Source organism: Halyomorpha halys, unplaced genomic scaffold, assembly GCF_000696795.3.
Source record: "Halyomorpha halys isolate HHAL.00 unplaced genomic scaffold, Hhal_1.1 Scaffold397.1, whole genome shotgun sequence".
Taxonomy (NCBI): Eukaryota; Metazoa; Arthropoda; class Insecta; order Hemiptera; family Pentatomidae; genus Halyomorpha; species Halyomorpha halys.
The window spans coordinates 821,290-840,740 of NW_027115275.1; the positions used below are offsets into that span (position 1 = coordinate 821,290).

Here is a 19,451-nt window from a genome sequence, read left to right on the forward strand (position 1 = left end):
AAAAAACTATTTATTGTTAACCAAGGTTTTCTCCCCACTTTGCAGGGCTTTGTCAGGACTTTCAGATTGAAACAAAGATGATAACTAAAGTTTCACAATTCAGAGAGCTCTGACGAAGCCCTTATCTACTTACATTCGGTCAACTATCTTCCTCCAACTGTTTGCTTCCTTCAGGAATCCTAACAAACCGTTCCTTTTTGTCTTGTAACATTGCTTTTAACGTTTTTGATAATCCTAAAATTTTGTCGAATAGATATCAATTTGGGGCTATCATTACACTCTTCGCCCGTAGAGGCTTACAGACCGCAGGAAAGGAATTGATCAAATTGTGCCCCATTCGGAGTCTATTTATTTATTAGTATTTCATTTTTTCCCTGCTTGATTTTTTATGATTATTACCCATTTTGCACTAAATTTTAATTTCTGACATTTATCATTTTTTTTTTTCTTTGAGCGTTCTCTCAGAACACAAATTATTCATAAAATGTTTTTTTCAAATTTATAATTTTTTTTTCTACATGCAGCTTCATTTAGATTTTTTCTAAAAATGTAATAGTTTTTTTTCACTATATTCAAATGCCGATGACTCATGAATGCTATCAGTGAATAATGAGATATTAATTAATTAATTCTCCAATCCAATATAACAACCCTTCAACAATGTTTTCGAAACTGAAGGATTAAAATTAGCTCCAACCAATCCTTTGTTGTAATGACGTCCTGCCCGATATTATCATTTAATGATTCTCCCTTTATCCCTTTCGAACAGATTCACCACCCAGGACATCTGAACAGACAACTAAATTGGAATCCTCCAAAAAAAAACTGAAAAGAAAGGAAAATGCATCGATTTCTATTGTCACATCACTCATTAGACAAACGGTCTGAACTTCCAACTAATTAAATAAAACCCACATGACTATAATAAGGCCTTTCAATAAATAAATTTAAAATATTCTCTCTAGTTGAGAAATTATTTTACAAATTAGTATTTTTACACTATGCACCTGAACTATTATTTATTATTATTAAGGTAAGTGAGGTAATACAAAAGTAATTATTCTAAAACAGTATCTAGTCTATCAGTTGGGATTTGCGTGTCCGGTTGCAATATTAAGGTCACCCTTTCCACATGTCTATAGCTAAAATACTATTATTTTTCATATAAAAAAAAATAATATTTTTTACAAAATTAAAACTTTTCCCTTTGAGTTTAATTTTGATTTTTGTGTTTCAGCGGGCCAATGAGGCAAGTGAGACATTTCTTACTACTCCAGCTACCTCGGGTACAGATTGCGTCTGTATTTTCAAAATGTGAGTCTTGGTGGCGAATTAGCTGTAAGAGCATGTTAGTCAATTTTTTCCTTTACACTTTCTGCCATCTGTCATCTAATAGCTCCCATCTTCTATTTGTTTATTTTTTCATTATAAATTAGTTTAATAATGGCTAATTGTTATGCAAGCCGAATAGGTAGCGTTAGTAGAAGTTACGTGTTTTCACAACTATGGTAATCTCATCACAATTAATTTTTGAATTGCAAGAAATGTAAAGAATAATTTGGTTAAGAACATAACACTAATTCTAATTTAAAAAATATTAAAAAAAACTCGCTTTACATAAACATAAAAAAAAAATGATAAAAAAATACTATTCTTTTTTTTACTTTGGACTGAAATTTACTTGCATACATCGGTCCATAAGATTTTTTTTTTCCAAATCTTTTGAAGAACCTTAACGTAAATTCCCTTTAATATAGATAATATAAATTCGGTTCAATTGCAAACGTTTCAGTAGTGTAAGGGATTCAGATTTTTTAAAAATACATTTTTGTCAAGGAATAAAACGGGATTAAAAAAATGACTAATTTTTCTTTTTCGGTAGATAGGGTAGTAAAAGTTTTTTATTATTTTATATAATTTCAAAAACAATTGTTTAAAATTTCGTAGCGACATAACGATACATCTTGTCTTCAGTTTTTAAATAATTCATGAACTTACAGTGATTATATCTGCGTTTAATTTCAGTTGCTTTTTTATTGTTAAAAAACAAAAAAAAAGTTTGTTAATTTTATTTAATTTATTTATATATTATTTATTTATACTTTACCAACTTTTCCAACCAAATAACCACTGAGATAAATTATTGCTGTCGACATTTTAAGTATAATCGTTATTGGTTTTATCAGTGAAATTTATGAAATTGCAGTTTTTTCTCTTTCTTTTTGTGTATATAAAAAATATAATTTTTTAATACTTCTTTTTAATTTTTTTTATTTCTATTCATGAAATATTTATATTTATTGTTTTTCATTTATCTTTTTTTCCTATCAATAATATAGCATAGATCTGCATAAACTTGCAAAATAACTCCTGGGATCATTCTTGACCCTGATTTCTTATCGTTTTTTTTTAGGAGTATCCTTTTTTTCATCTTCTTTCACTAAATGGGTCAGTAACCAGTGTGCATTATTTAATCTAATCTCTCGGTTTAACCCTAAGACGACTTCTATAGTCTATTCTACTATACAAGAGAAATCGAGTAAACAAAAGCACGAAAAGTATGGGTCGAGTAGAATCATTCCTAAATGGCTCCACAGATGTCATTACGAAACACAAAGTGAAAGCTGTGGAGCCCCTTCAAAGAGATAATACCACCTGGTCCGCATTTCACGTGTTTTTCTTTACCCTGTTTTTCTCTTCTCATGGAACGGATTATAGTTAGTTTGTATTCTTTTTATTCAGCGAAATTTTATCTATATGACATGCCCATTTCGTTTGGCACGATATTTACCAGATGTTTACAGTAATAATATAGTAAAGACATATTAGATTTGGAGGCAGAATGTTTAAGAAGAGTCAACTTAAAAAAAATATGTAATATTGCCATAAATTATTTTTAGATCACTATGTGTACTACAACGCCGAATTCCGTGAATGATATTTGGAACGATCAATAATTTTATATGCTTGGAGATTTAGTGAGAATAATTTATTTGTTTGAGAGTAATAATAAATAAAAGAATATGAAATATATTGTTTTAAAATAATAATTAATTCTACTGACATTATTAAAAAATTTATTGTAATTTTGTATTGGTTACTCATTAAAATATATTGTAAACTTACAATGAATTAGATAAAGCACAGATATGAGATCTAGTTATTTGGAGCAATTTTAATGTACTTGAATTTTTACATTTATTCAGAATTTTATGCTCGTGATACCCCTGCGTACTGTAACAAATTTGAAATTATATTAATTACACACCTGTTTTAATCAATTCTTTTAATTATGAAAAAATCCCCGAAATAGACCCTAACCTATTGTATCTCAGTTAACCTAACTAATTGTAATAATAGTGTGACTGAATATGTAATATATCTCTATACACAACTATTTCTCTATAATATAGTTGTAAATTACTTGTTGTCTCGTCTTCTCCTTTATACATACATTGTGTTACAGGGTTAAGTATACTAACTTAGAATATGAATTAAGCATCTTAAAAGAAGAAAAAAATCACAATTAGTAATGTTCATTAATGCTTTGTTTAGAAGACATTAACATATAAAAATATTCATTTTTACGAATTCTTTAGGTTACAATAAGTTAATTGAAATGTGTTCCAAGTACTTTACTAATGAAATTCATGTTAAATGCTGTGCTAAGTTATTACTTTGAGCATTAAGGCAGGCTCTGCACCTTTCATCCACAGCAGCGGAGACCGAACTGGAAGTGTGTTATTGTCAAGCTCTCCAGATATGACAGAGCTAGAGTTTTTTGTTTGGGGTAGCAATAGAAAAAAGTCTATGCAATCTCGGTTAAAGACCTTAATTCTTTACGAAGAAGGATAATTGAAATGTATAGAATAATGACACATATCTAATATATTCGGCCTCTTCAGCTGTGGAAGAATGGTTAATACTCAAGGTAATCACTTCGAACAACATTTATCATGAATGTTAATTTTTACATTTATTATTAGTAAAGTAGTCGGAACTCATTTTAATTTAAATATTGTAACCTAAATAATTCATAACAATGAAAATATTTAGGCGTGAATATTTCACGGACACACCTTCATAAGATTTTTTTTCTGTTTTTGAGATCCATAATTCATGTTTCTAGTTGGGATACCTATCTCTGAAACACTCTTTGTATATATATTCTTTTCTTTCTTCTCTCAGTAGTGCTTAGATTGATTCAATGTAATTAATAAGATCAGGACATCAAACCCTATCAATCGTGCCATCTGGGTCGAATGTTCCCTAATTTAGGACCACGCCAAATGCAGTTACCAATATGGTACATGCCATCTATATCAGCAACACTCCATATAAATCAGCAACCATACATTATACAATTACAAATCTCTACCATTCTAAATATATAAAAAGACTTATTTGAGATATTTATACATCACCTCCTAGCGAAGTTTAAATAATTTAATCTTAAATTATGCCAGACTTAATCTTTGGTCATTTACTGAAAATTATACCAAATAAAAAAAAGTTCCACTTATTTTAAAAATTCGTATTTTAGGATTTAAATAAGAAAAAAACAAAAACAACGACAAAAAAACCGCATTTATTTGTTCTTCGATATGACAAGTTGACTTGACATCTTTCGCTGAAAATAAAATTGTCACATCTCTATAATATATCCATCTTAAATTTCAGTTATGGACAAAGTTTGTTTTTTAGTGTTAAAAAGATTTTTAAAAATGAGCTACCACCTTCTTGCCTTAGACCCAAACATTTTTTAACACTATTTTAAATTTTCTATAATATTTTTTTATCAAAATCAATCAAAACTGAGTCACCATTTTGGATTTTCTGAAATATATTTATATCAAAAGTTTTCCGATGTTAATGTTCCAATTAGCGAAAGCGAAGTATGTAAGTAATGTGCAATTTAATTATTAACGATTTTTTTTAAATACCTAAAATTATAAAAAAAAATACAAGAAATAAGCCCTATAATACGCTTACAAACTTCATTATACATACATACACATATATACACAAAGAGTTAACTTGTATCGCCACTATTTTCCTATAAATACACTTTATTACATTTTTTGTTAATAATGATATAATTTATGGTTGGTTAAAATCCTTAAAAAAATATCGGCTAGGACACACTCCCCGCTATCTAATAATATAGGACATTTTATCATTTTCTGATTATTTTTTTAGATAATCCTTTATTACTGCCATTGGTTACCCTTATAATCTGGCCTCTGATACACCCCATAAATCATCAGATCTCCTGTATCCTGCGGAAATTCAAAAAAGAAAATTTAATTTTATCACATAGTGGTTTTTAAGATATACTGAACGGTGTTCATTATTCGATTGGTTTTAAAAAACTTTGAACCAATATATCCTTATTCCTAATTAAAACATAAATTAATTTCAATGAAAATTTAGAGTCATTTTTTGTTAAACTATATTAGTATTTAGAGATAAATAATTAGAAATTTATTATCTCTTTTTAATTATTTCTCTTGGACTTTTAATTTAAAAAAAATTCTTATATTAATATATTTTGCTTTTCTCATTTTATGCTCAAATAAAATATTTATGAAGTATCGTTATTAGTTTAATGTTCTAATTTAACATGTATTTAGATACGGGTAATATAATTAGTTTGAATAAGCATGAATGTGTTTATTCATTTTAAAGTAAGTGAAAGTTTAATTTAAATTTCAACCACCTTAGATTTATATAATGTTTTAATTTGGAAATTTCTGTAAATTTCCCTGTGGTATGAGACCTTGAGAAATATTTTAAACTGAGCTCAGAAAAAGTTATAAATAAATAATTTATGAATTAGCACATTTCATGGGAATTTTGTTTAAAACTTAAACACATAAAAAGTTCTTTTTACTTTCTTTTAATTATTATGTTTTATTGTTTTTCTTACTTACTATTATTTTTCTTCTTGCCCATTTACTTTTCTACGCCTAAAAGACGAATTTTTAAGCTCCTATCTTGATTGGTTTAGTTCCTAGAGCTATAGTTTTTTCATAATCACAAAAATTGTGGCCAGCTGCCTGTTTTTCTCAAAACTAGTTTTGTTGGTAAATAGAGCCGTTTCCGTTTCCATACCATAATTAATTTTTTTTATTTATTTATTCTTTTTGGCAGGACGGAATGAAGTATGTTGCTTCATTTTTATTTTATTTTTTTAGTTCTCTGCCCCTTTTCATACTTTTTAAATCATTTTTACCCATAACTCATAAGTTATGAGTGTTTGTTGGCTATAATGAATTAATCAAAATATGTTATCAATTTATGATAAATAAAAAGTGTCCAAAAAAATTTACACGTGGACAAGACGAAATTGCATCATGGTGTGCATTTTTTTCTTTTTTTCAAAACGATTGTTCGCTTATCGCATAAAGATTTATTATGATTAGATTTTTGTCCACGGATTCGTTATCACTGTAAAAATGTTTATCATTATTTATTTTAAACATTCTGGAATCGTAAAAAAATTTAATAACCTCGATTTTTTTTCGGGAAGTGGTAGATAAAGTTTTTGAATTACCCTAAAACTTTTAAACTTGTATTAGAGGTCAACATAATATTATCGTTTAAGTGTAAATGTTATTAATTTTATGGTTAGCAGTTAATTTTTGTTTCAGCATTATCTTACATTTTTTGTTGAGAAATGTGAAAGTTTTATTCTCACTTAAATAACAATAAACTTTACTTTACTTTCTACTTAGATAAATTTTCAAGAACAACAACATTAAATATTGCAATTTTTATAATCTTTTGATTAATCACTTTATGATCTTTGAATGATTTATATTCATTAATAATCAATCACCTTGAGTTAAATTATATAGATAAGTGACTTTGGGCAGTGAAGCTTTAAATATTTTTTTTTGTAGTAATTCATCAAGAGTTAGCAACTAGCAACTATAAAAAGTCCGGCAATCGGGAAAATTCAGACACCATTGGTTCTCAAAAATGTTTTAAGAAACTATGACCATAAATTTAGTGAGACATATTTCTAAGTAATTTTACTCAAACTATTTCCATGAAAATACGAGGAGTAACATCCTTAAATGATTTATTACTTTGTGTTTTACACAAAAATTCGATTCATATTTTAATATCATCGTGTGTTTATATAATTATTATATGCAATATGATATAAACATGTTTAATTGATCAATTGATTACAAATATATAGCAAGTTAGGAATCGTATTTTCATAATCCAAAAATAGTTTCCATTGAATAATAATAACTCAAGGGCACTCAATCAAGGGCAATGCGTATTAGCGTTCTAATTATTCATTCGTTGATTTTTTTTTTCTTTTTATAATCAGAATCCTCAATTCAAAGTCCTACTGCGACAAACTTTTGTACAAAGTTGAACAAATATTACAATTACATTACACATTATATTATAATATTACAATTATAATTACATTTGAAATATTTCACGTTACTAATTCAAGTAACGTGAAATTCATTTTATTTCACGGTATTTATAAGACATTTTACAAATTGAAAAGATTTCTCTACAAAGGTTATAGCTAATATTTCTTCAAACTGTTCACGGATAAGAAAAAGTAAGTCTTAACTTTGACTAAATTAAAATATTTTCACTTTCAGCGCATAAGAGCCATCGTTAAATATTAAGGACTAATTCATCACTTCATACATAGCAACAGTCAGATTAGGTAAAAAATAAGCTTTATAATCTTAAAAATCGTATTTTTATATTTTTTATTTATTGATATTTACAACTGTATTAAAAATATATTCAAGTTATTCTGATGTTATTTATACAATGATATGATACAGACATCTGTAGAATCAAGGGGGAAGATCTCTAGACTATCTTCTTTTCAGAGGCCTAGGAAGATTATTAGTTAATGATGGAGAAGCCAGGTTAGAAACAAGTTGGTTTAGGTGATTAGAAAGTTTATCATGGAAGGATTTGTATCTAGTTCTGCTTCAATCGGCTACTTACAAAACATTAAGGGCTTGATGGATGTTTTGATTAGTGACAAATTAAGATGCATTAAGGATTTAGGATTGTACGAGAGGAATTCAATGGTTCTGTGAAGCTCCAAAGCTTAACCCCGTAGGTCCAGATATGCCTTTTTATAGTCAATTAAATAAGTCTTTTCTAATGGATTGCAAGTTTAGACCGTTTGACTAGTAAATGTTGTGATAGTCGGTATCCAAGAGCAGTTTCCTGTCTTTTCAGTCTTGTATGAGGATTCCAAGTCAGTCGTTTGTCCTGACGTAGTCCTAGTTAACTAACCTGCTCGATACGAATAAGTAGAGTGTTGTTAAAGGGTACTATGGGGATGAAAGTCATGGGTTTACGACGTGAGTAAATATGTTTTGGTGGAATTTATTTTAATCCTCCATTTTTCAAAGGGTATGATTGTGGTATTGGAGGATTTCGGATACAATATAAGGGATATTATTCACTAATAATAGACATCTGTTATCGGCGTGGTGAGGATAGTGTTTAGAATGGGTTGGGGTATAAGCTGTAAAAACTGTATAAAGGACCAAGGATACTACCCTGAGGTACACCAACAGACTCGGAAATGAGGAACGAGTAAGCGTTGTTGTGATTTACTTTAAATTTTCTACCAGAGAGATAAGAACGGATAATGAGGAATTACGTAAGGGATAGGAATTTACGGATATTGTATAGCAGTCCTGGGTGCCAGACTCGATCGAAAGCTCCTTAAATCTACTTCTTATAAATTTTGTTAGAGCAAGCCCTCCAATTAATAAGTATTCTATATTTTTCCAATCCACACAAATACTAAGGGCTGTTTACCCAACTAGGTCGTGGTATCTCATATAATTGTATAAATAAAATATTAAGTGAAAAAAAAAGAGTGGTGTGTTTTACAGAGTATAATCTGTTCTGTGATAGATTTAACACTATTTACAATAAGTATTATACTATTTAAATATAGATTCATAAAAATTATATAGCCATGGTGAAAGTGCTTATAAAAATATTATCTGTAATTATAATACTCCGTTAAAATTTTTGAGATTATTAATTTATAAATACTAAAAATATTTATTTCAAGTTAATTTCCATTGTGTTAATTAATTTCATTAGATAATTTCATAGACGTATCCTCATTTACTTTAATTACATTCTAATTCGAAATTATGACTAGGATTATTTCATTAAATGACATAATTACCATTCATTCAGAATTAGTTTTTGTGATTGATTGACAGTGATTTATTTAGTGTTCAGTACAACCTCATGCAGAGATCCTCAGTTAACCTATAACTAGATATTTTATTTCTAATTCCATCTTATCCTGCATGTTAGTCATCGGTATTCCGTTTTTATTTATTATTCAGTTTATAACTTGGTCTCGTAAGAGCTAATAAATAACACGAGCTCAAAAATGGTTTACTATGAGGTTAAACGGGAATCGACAATATTTAGTCTAGGAGTAATTAATTCTTGAATCAAGTTGCGAAGGGTTTAAAACAAAGATTATATTTAATTAATTATATTAAAGATTAATGACTATAACGCAACACTGTATAACAACCATTTTAATAGATGAATGAGTGAAATATCAGTATATTAATATTTAATTAACTTATATTCATCTATTATTCTTTATCGTCCTTTATAGTATTTGCCTTGATATTAACATTTGTCATTATACTGAAATTATTGTTACAACATATTATTTAGCAATTTAATTCCTAATTTCATTCTCAAGTAATACCTTTTTTGTAGATGTACTTCTACTAGTCTCTCTGCAATTAGACAGTTAAACTTTTATTTAATATAAAAATATTTTTTTCCTAATGGCATAGTAAATTTCCATTATACCAGTCCAGGTCTCTTCTGGAAAAAGAAGAAGTCATAAATGAAATTGGAAAATAGCGATTCGATTCTCGGTATCGAAGAAAAAATCTAGCATTGCTAAAGAGTGTCTAACTATTAGCTATTAGGAACACGGATTTGTTCTGACTCATCGAAATGTTTGGCCTTTCCGGTTCTGAAAATAATATGCTTAGCACTACCCGTATAATTAATATAAATATTTCTATTGCATATAGTTAAGTTATCGTACAGTCGAAGTCAGAACTATCTGTAGTTCTGCCTTAAATCAAATATAATAACTTTAAAATCATTTATTAATACATCAAATCTTTAATGAAATTTATGTGTATTTCATAACATATACTCACATGCATTTCACGCCGTTTTTCAATTACAGGCGTTTTTTAAATATTGCTCGATTAAAATACCATAAACTCTCCTCTTCCCATATTAAGCAAATATTTTAAAAGTGATATAGGACCGTCGCTATCTGGGGGTCATAGTGGGGTGGGTCCGGCGGGAAAGGATGGCCTTTTTTGTGTGTTCCTCCTCTCGTGACATTGTGACATGTCTTACATAGATCAACCTACTCACTATAGTTGTTTGTTTGAGAAGTCAGATTAGTTTAATATTTAATCAGATTATAAATAAATTATTCAAAAGAATCAACTAATAACGTATATCAAAATATTCAAGTTTTGATCGCAATTTTAACCATAATAAAAAAGTAAGAGCAGCAGAGCTTCGTAAATGCGATAGTATTTAACCCTAATTTTTGATTTAAAACAGATGGAAAAAGATTTAATTATTTTATTAATACTTGTTTTATTTAAAACCCCCAAAAAATTAAGAGTAGAGAAAAAAAAAATTGACATTCCCAAAAGGCACAACTTCTTACCACCAACTTTATACACACACCGATTTTCAATGTTTTGAATCAATCGTGAGGGGCTTAGGAAGTATGCGAATCCTTAATACAATGAAAAAATGGTGGTGTGGAATAACCCGTAGGTATGCCATTGTGATCAATTAAAATCATATACATACTGGATTTGCAAAAACAATTCTAATTCACCCGAACCTTGAACATTGACCCTTGAACCTATAACACAAACTTTTATATCGAATTTAAGTTCATTTGATCCAAAAAGGGCAACTGGAGTTGTACATCCAAATGATGCGAGTAAAATGGGTAAAATAGACATCACTGAAACACCTAAAAATGTTTTCTGACCCAGCAATTCCCTAACATTTTTTGCCACGACCCTCTTCTTGGATATATAGGAAAAGAAAAAAAAACGGTGAAAATCAAATGGTGCATCTATTTGCAGTCTAGGAATCACTGTGGTAAGGAATTCTTCGGGTAATATTGCTAAATAATCGGAGACAATTTTCCGTTGAATTTCGATACCACGCAAAAGTTTATTGTTCACAAGGCAAATAACAAAAAACTAAAAAAACCACAACTCATGAATATTCCTGGTTTCAGTAATTGATGTGAATGAGCTGTTTTTTGACCAGCGGAAAAATACAAGAACATCTTACAACTGATAACACGAAACATGCAGGATTTTTCCCACAACGCAATGAAGGATCACATACCCTTTATAGAAGCTACTTATACCCGCAGTTAATACACACATCTGATGCAAGATAAAAAAAAAGATTTACGACCGGCGGTCACCGACTAGTGCTTGGGAAGTAGTGTACTAGCCGATACTATGGATCATAATTATAGAACCATTTCTTTAATGTTTTCGTAATAGTAATCCTTTTTAGCTCCCAATGGAGCGAATGCCCGATACGAATTTAAACTACTGATCTCTATCAGCAAAATTTTTTACCTTTATCCACTGCAGTCCAGACTGATCAGCTTCCCTCATCACTGATCTCTTCCAAACGTTCCTGAGTCGCACTTGCGGGCAATTCCGAGAAATCTGTGGATTCCAGTCTAAAGCATGCTTATTTCATATTATGTTTCCTTCGGGTGTGACCAATCCACTTCCATTACCTTTTCGAAAATGATATCAGGTTAGAGTAAGCTAAGTATTCTTCCAAGTTTATATGAATAAATAATTGAAGTTTTTCCCTATTTATTGTAGAGACTCTTCTTGTTTCAGATGCTAACAAGAAAAGTAGACACTTGTTTCAATCAGACGAAGTCTTTCCAAACTTTGTACAACTAGACAGATGCTTCGTTGGCTTTCTCATCCTCCGTCTTCACTGACCATACTCCTGGATAGAAGAATAAATCTATTATTTCGATCAGGTCATCTTGTTCCACCTGCAACCTATGATATCTTTGACTCTATAGTTAATCGTCATTTCCTTTGTTTTAACTAGGTTTAAGGATTGACTCACCTTTGGTGTGGATAGGAACTTTATACAAAACCAATTTAATGATTATTATCATTAAATTGACGAGTAAATAACTGAATATTAACATAGAAGGTAACACTGTTGCTATGGAGCCAATCGTACTGAGATACTGTTAAGTCTGTAGCGATATCAAATAATGAAGCAAGGCCAATTGTTAATCATTTTACACTGCTATCATCTACGATCTTGGGCTTGTCTTTAGTATTTATATATATGACTAAAAAAATCATCTATCTAACAATGCCTCACCCTTACATTTCTTAAAGGTTTTAGGTCAATAGATATTACCATCTGAAGACCACAAGAGGGAGTACGATCTTCATAAATATTTTTTCCTGAATGTATAAAAAAAAAAGAGGTTCTCCATAGAATATTCTTCATCCCTAATGTACATTATTCTAAATCAATGCTGGGCTGATTTCAAGCTCATTTTGTTCTGTTTACCATCGTGCCCGACACCAAAACAATAGTTATTAATGTTTGAAAGAAAATTACCTGGTTTTTTCCCCCACGGTATTCAAATAAATATCTAAATATTGTTAACATAATACAAAATAAATTGGTTTTATAAATGAGCTATGTCCCTCATGACAGTTATGAAGTTCGACAACCTCTGGTCTAAATAAGTGATAGATATGAATGGTTTTCAAATGATGTCACTTATAACTTCAATATGAATGATGGAATAGATTTTTTTTTTAATATAGAAACATTGAGAGGTTTCTGGTCAAAATATAGCGGCTTTTGTGATGCATTCATAGCGGAACAAAATAAAAAAAAAATGTTATATTTATTTTGATTAGAAGTTTTCCAAAAATTGTACTGTAGAATGGGAATGCTTCCTCTGTTGGACCCCACTGTACACTATCCCAAACTCCATCTAATTTGATAACGTTTTTCGCAAGGTTTTATTCTTAGCCATTTACACCACTATCTTAATGTAAAATAAAAATAAAAAAAAATTCTTTCTTAAGTTCTAACGCTATCAAAGTATAGCAGCGAAATAAAGTGTTGAATATGTAGCCTTGATAAAAATCCTGAAAAAAAATATCTTATTTTATTTTATTTTTTGACTGGTATTAATTGTAAAAGAATACTGTGGAAAAGAAAATGTTATCTTTCTATTATATTATATCATATAAAAATATGTAATTTATATATGTCCGATCACGGATTGATCAGTATGCTGTGTAATGTGGCGACCCGATGTATTTGGGCAGCATGAATGAATAAATTTCTTTCTCTGTGTGTAAGATTAATGAAGAAACGCCCAACTTTACTGGTCACGAAAATGGAAGGATTTGAAAACCATTAAGAATTTATTCAAAACCTTATTTGTCAAAAAATCATATTTATTATTTTACTATATTATTTAATGTAAACTTTATTAATTACAAGAGTTAAAGACCATGATATTTTATTTTCATACAGTAAAATTTCCAATAAAATACTTTCAATAATGAACCACAATATGGAAATTAATGAAGATCACAAAATCAAAATTAAAGGGAAAAACTAAGGAAATGGAATTATAATTCTCTTTGATGTTCTAAGTTTCAAGGTACGAATCCAAAAATTGACATTGTCTGCCGTCCATAGCTTTTCTTTGAAACTACCGTGGCCGTTGTTTTTGTTGAGATTTTTAAGATTCATGTCACTGGGGTGATGAACCTCTGAATTAGCTATCACATCAAACTTTTTGTTTAAAATTGACTCTCGTAATTGTATTGTCTGCGTCGATTAACTATTTCCTTTAATTTTTTATAGTAAAAATCCTTAGCGTCTAGTTATCACAATCTAAATATATTACAAATAAAAGAAAATGTTAACATTAAAATAGCAAATATACAGTGAATTTTCAACAATGAACCTTTGTGCTCGACAAAGAACAAAAAAACAAACAAATTTTACGTTTTAAGATGATGATTCAGAACGTATGATTCAGAACCATACCAGATATTTTATTATTTGTAATTTACTGATAAAATAAAATAATTAATTTAAATAATAAACCATTGTGTTGCCTGAATTTTTTTCTAATATTGTTATTCACAATTTTATGCCAATTTTTTTTAATACATTTTAAAGTTAAAATTCGTGCATTTGGTGGTCAATTTGTGAAAATATGGAATCAGCTGACCATAAACATGATAAAATTATGAATATTGAAATTTTAAAAATGTGTAAAATTTTGTAAAATTTATATTTTTTATTCGTATTTTCTTCAGTGTTGGTTTCGATATCTAGCCTACAGAGCGTCCCATATTATCAAAATACGGATTGTTGAGTTTTCTAAATTGTGAAAGTTTTTTTTCGTGAAACGAGTGTTGATCGATGAGTCTGTTAGTCTTTTCTTGATACTGTAACAGTTTATAAGAATATGTGCTTAAAATTAATTTATTTTTGATCTCATAGGTAAACCGTGCTATTTATTTTAAATGGTTAAGTTTATTATTCAGTACTTAATATACACGTATGATAAGTTATTTACTTCTTATTATAAACATCATTTTTAATCAAAATTTTATTTTTTATTAATTTCATTTATATACAAAAAATCATTTTTTATTCTTTAATTAAAAAAATAAAACTAACTTTTGAATGGTTAGGTGGAAAATGGAATTGGACAAACTACAACTCATGAGGTGGGGTGTAACCGATCCTAATTTTTTTTTTATTTAACGATTAAATATTTAACTCACTTATGATTACATACATAAATATTGATGAAGTCATAAATTTATTTATAAAACATAAATAAATAAAATCATAAATATTGAATAAAATCAATTTTATTCAATATTTGTGGATATGAATTTTATTTAAATTTTTCTCAATGTGTCCTAAATCATTTACAGTGATCAAGAAAAAGGAAATCAAACGTAATATTTTGTTGCTCAAGAAATATAAAAACAAGGAATACTGATGAAGCCAAAAAATATAAATTATATTGGAAATGTAGAAGTATATACATAGCATAGTTTGTATAATACAGAATTGGTCATTTTAAAATTTTGTCTGGTAGTGTTTATTTCATGAAAATATTATTCATTAAAATACTTCATCGTTTAGAAATTGTATTTAATTATTTTTCATAAATAAGATTGAATATACTTATCTTCTTAGTTGCTTGTTGTTTATTTTATTTTTTTAAATTATTCTTGTTTGAATAATGTTCATGAAAAATTCTTCATAAAACTCGTAATTGATATTAATTCGTTCTATTTTAAATAATCTAGGAAACAGTTTTTATGTGCCATACTAATATTCTTTTTTCTTGTATGTTGTACAGGTAGGTGGCATGGTGAGGCTTTGAGGGAGAGACGAAAACCGAAAAGACTCAAAAAACTCCAGGCCTAAGCCGAAGGGGGGAGGGGGGAGGAGGGGAGGGGGCAGTGCACTCGGAGTGCATTTCCCGATGCACTAGTGTCGTCAGAGTGACGTAAGCCGTCAAGATGGCGGACACGGACGAGGAACGGAGGCGGTCTGCGAAGCGGCAGCTCAACAAGTGGGCCAAGATCATGTGCCAGATCGTAGGTGAGTCCGAAAATTTTTGATGTTTTCGAGAGTTTTCGTCCCCTTTTCGGAGGGACGAGTTTAAGCCAAGAGGGAGAAAACCCCCCGGCGGGGACATAACCTGTCAGGGACATACCTTCCCATAGCTACCCATGGCAACGGGTCATGTGTAGCAAACACCGGCCCATGTACCTATTTGTTCTTGTTGTACATGAACATGCTGGTACAGAACCCGCCCCCTCTACCTGGGACCATGACCTGCACAACCCGGCTAATATTAACCCTCTTACCTGCACAATAAATACACTGCATCTTCTCAAACTTTGCATCGTGAGTAGTTGTTTACAAGCATTTCTGACCATAAGACAGTATTGAGGTCTGTTAACTAAGAAAATTACAAGTTATCAGGAACAACAACAGACTACTACATTTCAAAAAATATTTCATTAAAATAAATAAAAAAAGGTAATATATAAACCAATCACTCCTTCAAATACAGTAGATTAGAAGTTATCAACTGCAAATTGAGACACAAGTTTGAAAAAGTGTGCTCGTAAACATAACCTCCAAGCTTATCACTAGCTCATAGTTCTTTTTAAATAGTCTCACTTTAGTTTATTTCTATAGCCATTTTTTTTTCTAAAAACCTGTAAATATAACTAAAAACTATTCTTTACATATTGAATAGACAATAGTGATTATAGTTTTACACTGTTTGGTCAAATGTTCTTGACACACATTCCCACACAGTGAATGCTACTCCCAATTAGAGACTTTCCTTTTTTTTTTTAATTCTTCACCTATCTTTTAATTTAGATTCAAAATATAGTAAATTTATTTAAATTAAATTTAAAAATAGAGATAAACATGTGAAAAATTGTGTTGTTTTTGATTTTTACCATTATGCAGTGTTTTAAACCATTTTCGGAGCTTATTGTGTTCTATTTTATAATAATTGCACAAAAATGTGTTTCAGTGATGTGTTATTATCACAAAGAGTGGGGTTGTGTGTGATAAGATTGAAATTTGGGTCAGTGTGTTAGGGTTTGTGATATTTTCTTAAGAGCCCAAATACCAGCAATGTTTTAAATCCCCTAACCATCAAAGCTTTATACAAATAACTACAAATATAAAATATATATTTTATAAAGTTACAAACATATTTAAAAGTGACTTAATGTGTAATTTTCCATGTGACCTTGTGTAGCAATGTACCCTTGGCTTCCAGAGTGAGGTAGCTTCCTCAAAGTGTGTAGTGTTGAGCATAAACAGTGTCCAGGCATATCGTTCATTTTAAAAATAATATAATTTACGAATTTAAGAATCTTTGGACTGTTTAAATTTGAGCTGTTGCAGTTTCTCCATGCCCTAGTTCCATTGGAAGTCACTAGGTCAGTAGGTAGGGATGCAAATTTTTATTCAAAATGACCACTAATGCTTATAAAATCGTTTGCTATCGCTTCTTATAGCTTAGAAGCATGATTTTACTTTAAAATGATGTGATTACCTAAAAGTTTTGCCCTTGTAAATTTTTCCATTGCCTTATTAGATGACCTTGAAATTATAAAACCTCCTTAATTCCATGTTAGCTCTCCTTGTTGAATCAAATTCAATTTTAAACTTAATTATTAACATTTTATGGTAAAATTTGAACAAAAAAAAGCAACAATGTTAGTCTTTTAAATGTTTTAGAAACTTAGAACAACCTTAGACACTTCATAGATTTTTTTTGTAAACATCATTTACTAACTGTGACATGTTACACTTTATTCAATTCATTTCAAAAACATTACCATAGAAATTCAGAAAACTCATATCTTGTTATGTAAGAAATATAACATTTCAGGATCAATGATTCATTAAATTTAGTACATTAAGCTATATATCATATCTATGCTAGTTTTAAAACATATTTTAACATTAAAAATAATTATTTTTGTTAGCATAATAATGTAATTTATAGAGTGCTAGTGATTTTATGATTTTTTTTTTCTACTTTAACATTTAAATATATACATAAATAAATATTTCAAAATTTAGACATTTCCTAAATTGAAAAATTGATTTTAAAATGGATATAATGCTTTTTTGATTTATTTAAATAAAAAAACAAAACAAATTAGGTAAAATTACATACATTAAAATTTAAAAAAAATCCTTGATTGAATTAAAATTTTACATATTTGTAGGTCAACTGCAATTGTTGAAAATTTAAATAACTATCAATTATTTTAAATACAATTACAGTATCTCATATATTACCAATGAAAATACATTTAATTAGGTTCAATTATTAATAAAACATAGATATTTAAAAAATTATTATCAAACTTATGTGAAGATTGAATGATTATCAATTAAAAATACAACAATTTTTTCTATCAATGGCTATTAATGATTGATTTTAATATTTTTTTGTTTTTTGGAAACTTATATATTTTCTTTAATTATTTATTTAAAACTTTTCCATCCATATCAAAAATCGGTTATTATTTGTAATTCATTTTTTTAACAAAATCACCAACAATTGCAACTAATTGAATGTAATGATGATTTTGTGAATTTTACTATGTTTTTTATAAATGTCATCTATGAAGTTTTTTGTCAAATCAGCAACTAAATCTGAATTAATTTCAACAATTATTTTCATATGATTACTTTTAATGTTTTCAATTATAATTGATTCTATTTTATACCCTTCAACATAATTATGTTAGTGCTTACAGTTGTTTATTTCATTTATTTTTTTGCAAAAATAATATTTCTAGTTATACACTTTTCAGTTTGTAAATCAGTAAAATTTAATATCACATAGTAATTGATTAAATTCATAAATCTTATTAAGCTACTAATGAAAAGATACATTTTTCATAGATAGAAATAATTTTACAAAACCTTATAATTTTAGTTGATTTCATACCCAAATGCATTAAGTAGTATAGATAAATGCTTCCGTCAATAGAATATTAATATTATCATGGGTATAAAATGATAAAATTTGACTAGTTTTAACAGACTTTTTTGTTGATTATCATGGTTATCATTTGCGCATTTTATCCTTTATTCGTATAGGAAATTCGTTATTTTGGGAAATCATTATTTCATTTTAAAATATAACATAAAATATGACTTAATATTAACTGAAACCAAAGTTATTATTATAATATTTATCTACATAGTTAAATAGCACAGGAGTTTCAATTAATTATAAGCTCTTAAATTTATAACGTATATGTTATGTACATAGCACTATATAACAAATATATATGTATGTAATACAAATTATCGTTATCGTGCAAAGAACATGCAAATTCCAATTATCTAATTTTCTTCAGTAATGTTTTCTTTTTGATTAAAAGGAATATTTTTTATTTTTAATTAAATATAATTAAAGCATTTTTTTTTGTTTAAATGCATAGTTCAGATTTAAAGAATAAAATAGCGGAGTGAACGAGGAAGAAAGTCAATCAAGTCCATGCTACAAGGTGTTTAATAGTAACATGAAGGGCTGTCTATTTTGTAACATGGGACAGACAATGATTAATATATACACAGTCGTGCAATTCATGTTTCTTTGTATGATACTTTAAGCACTTATGAATTTGATATACTGCAATGATGAGGATTTAGATAATTTTATAACAATAATAAGCTAATTTGATTTATCGCCTCTCTCTCTCTCTCTCTCTCTCTCTCTC

At 28.6% G+C, this 19,451-nt stretch overlaps 1 protein-coding gene across 4 annotated transcripts in view; it reads left to right on the forward strand.

Moving 5' to 3' along the window:
* Eip93F (Ecdysone-induced protein 93F) overlaps nucleotides 1-19,451 on the forward strand; it is a 476,497-nt gene that overhangs the window by 182,377 nt on the left and 274,669 nt on the right. For 2 of the 4 annotated variants that reach the window (XM_067052372.1, XM_067052370.1), the window contains exon 1: nucleotides 15,687-15,774. The exons of 1 other annotated variant lie outside the window; for it this stretch is intronic. Coding sequence is in view for 1 of the 3 variants with exons in the window: in XM_067052368.1 (XP_066908469.1) it covers nucleotides 15,693-15,774 (82 nt within the window). In the remaining 2 variants the exon portion in view is untranslated. Of the gene's footprint in view, nucleotides 1-1,237; nucleotides 1,315-15,529; nucleotides 15,775-19,451 lie in introns of those variants that run through there. One more of the 4 variants, XM_067052368.1, reaches the window with a different exon arrangement.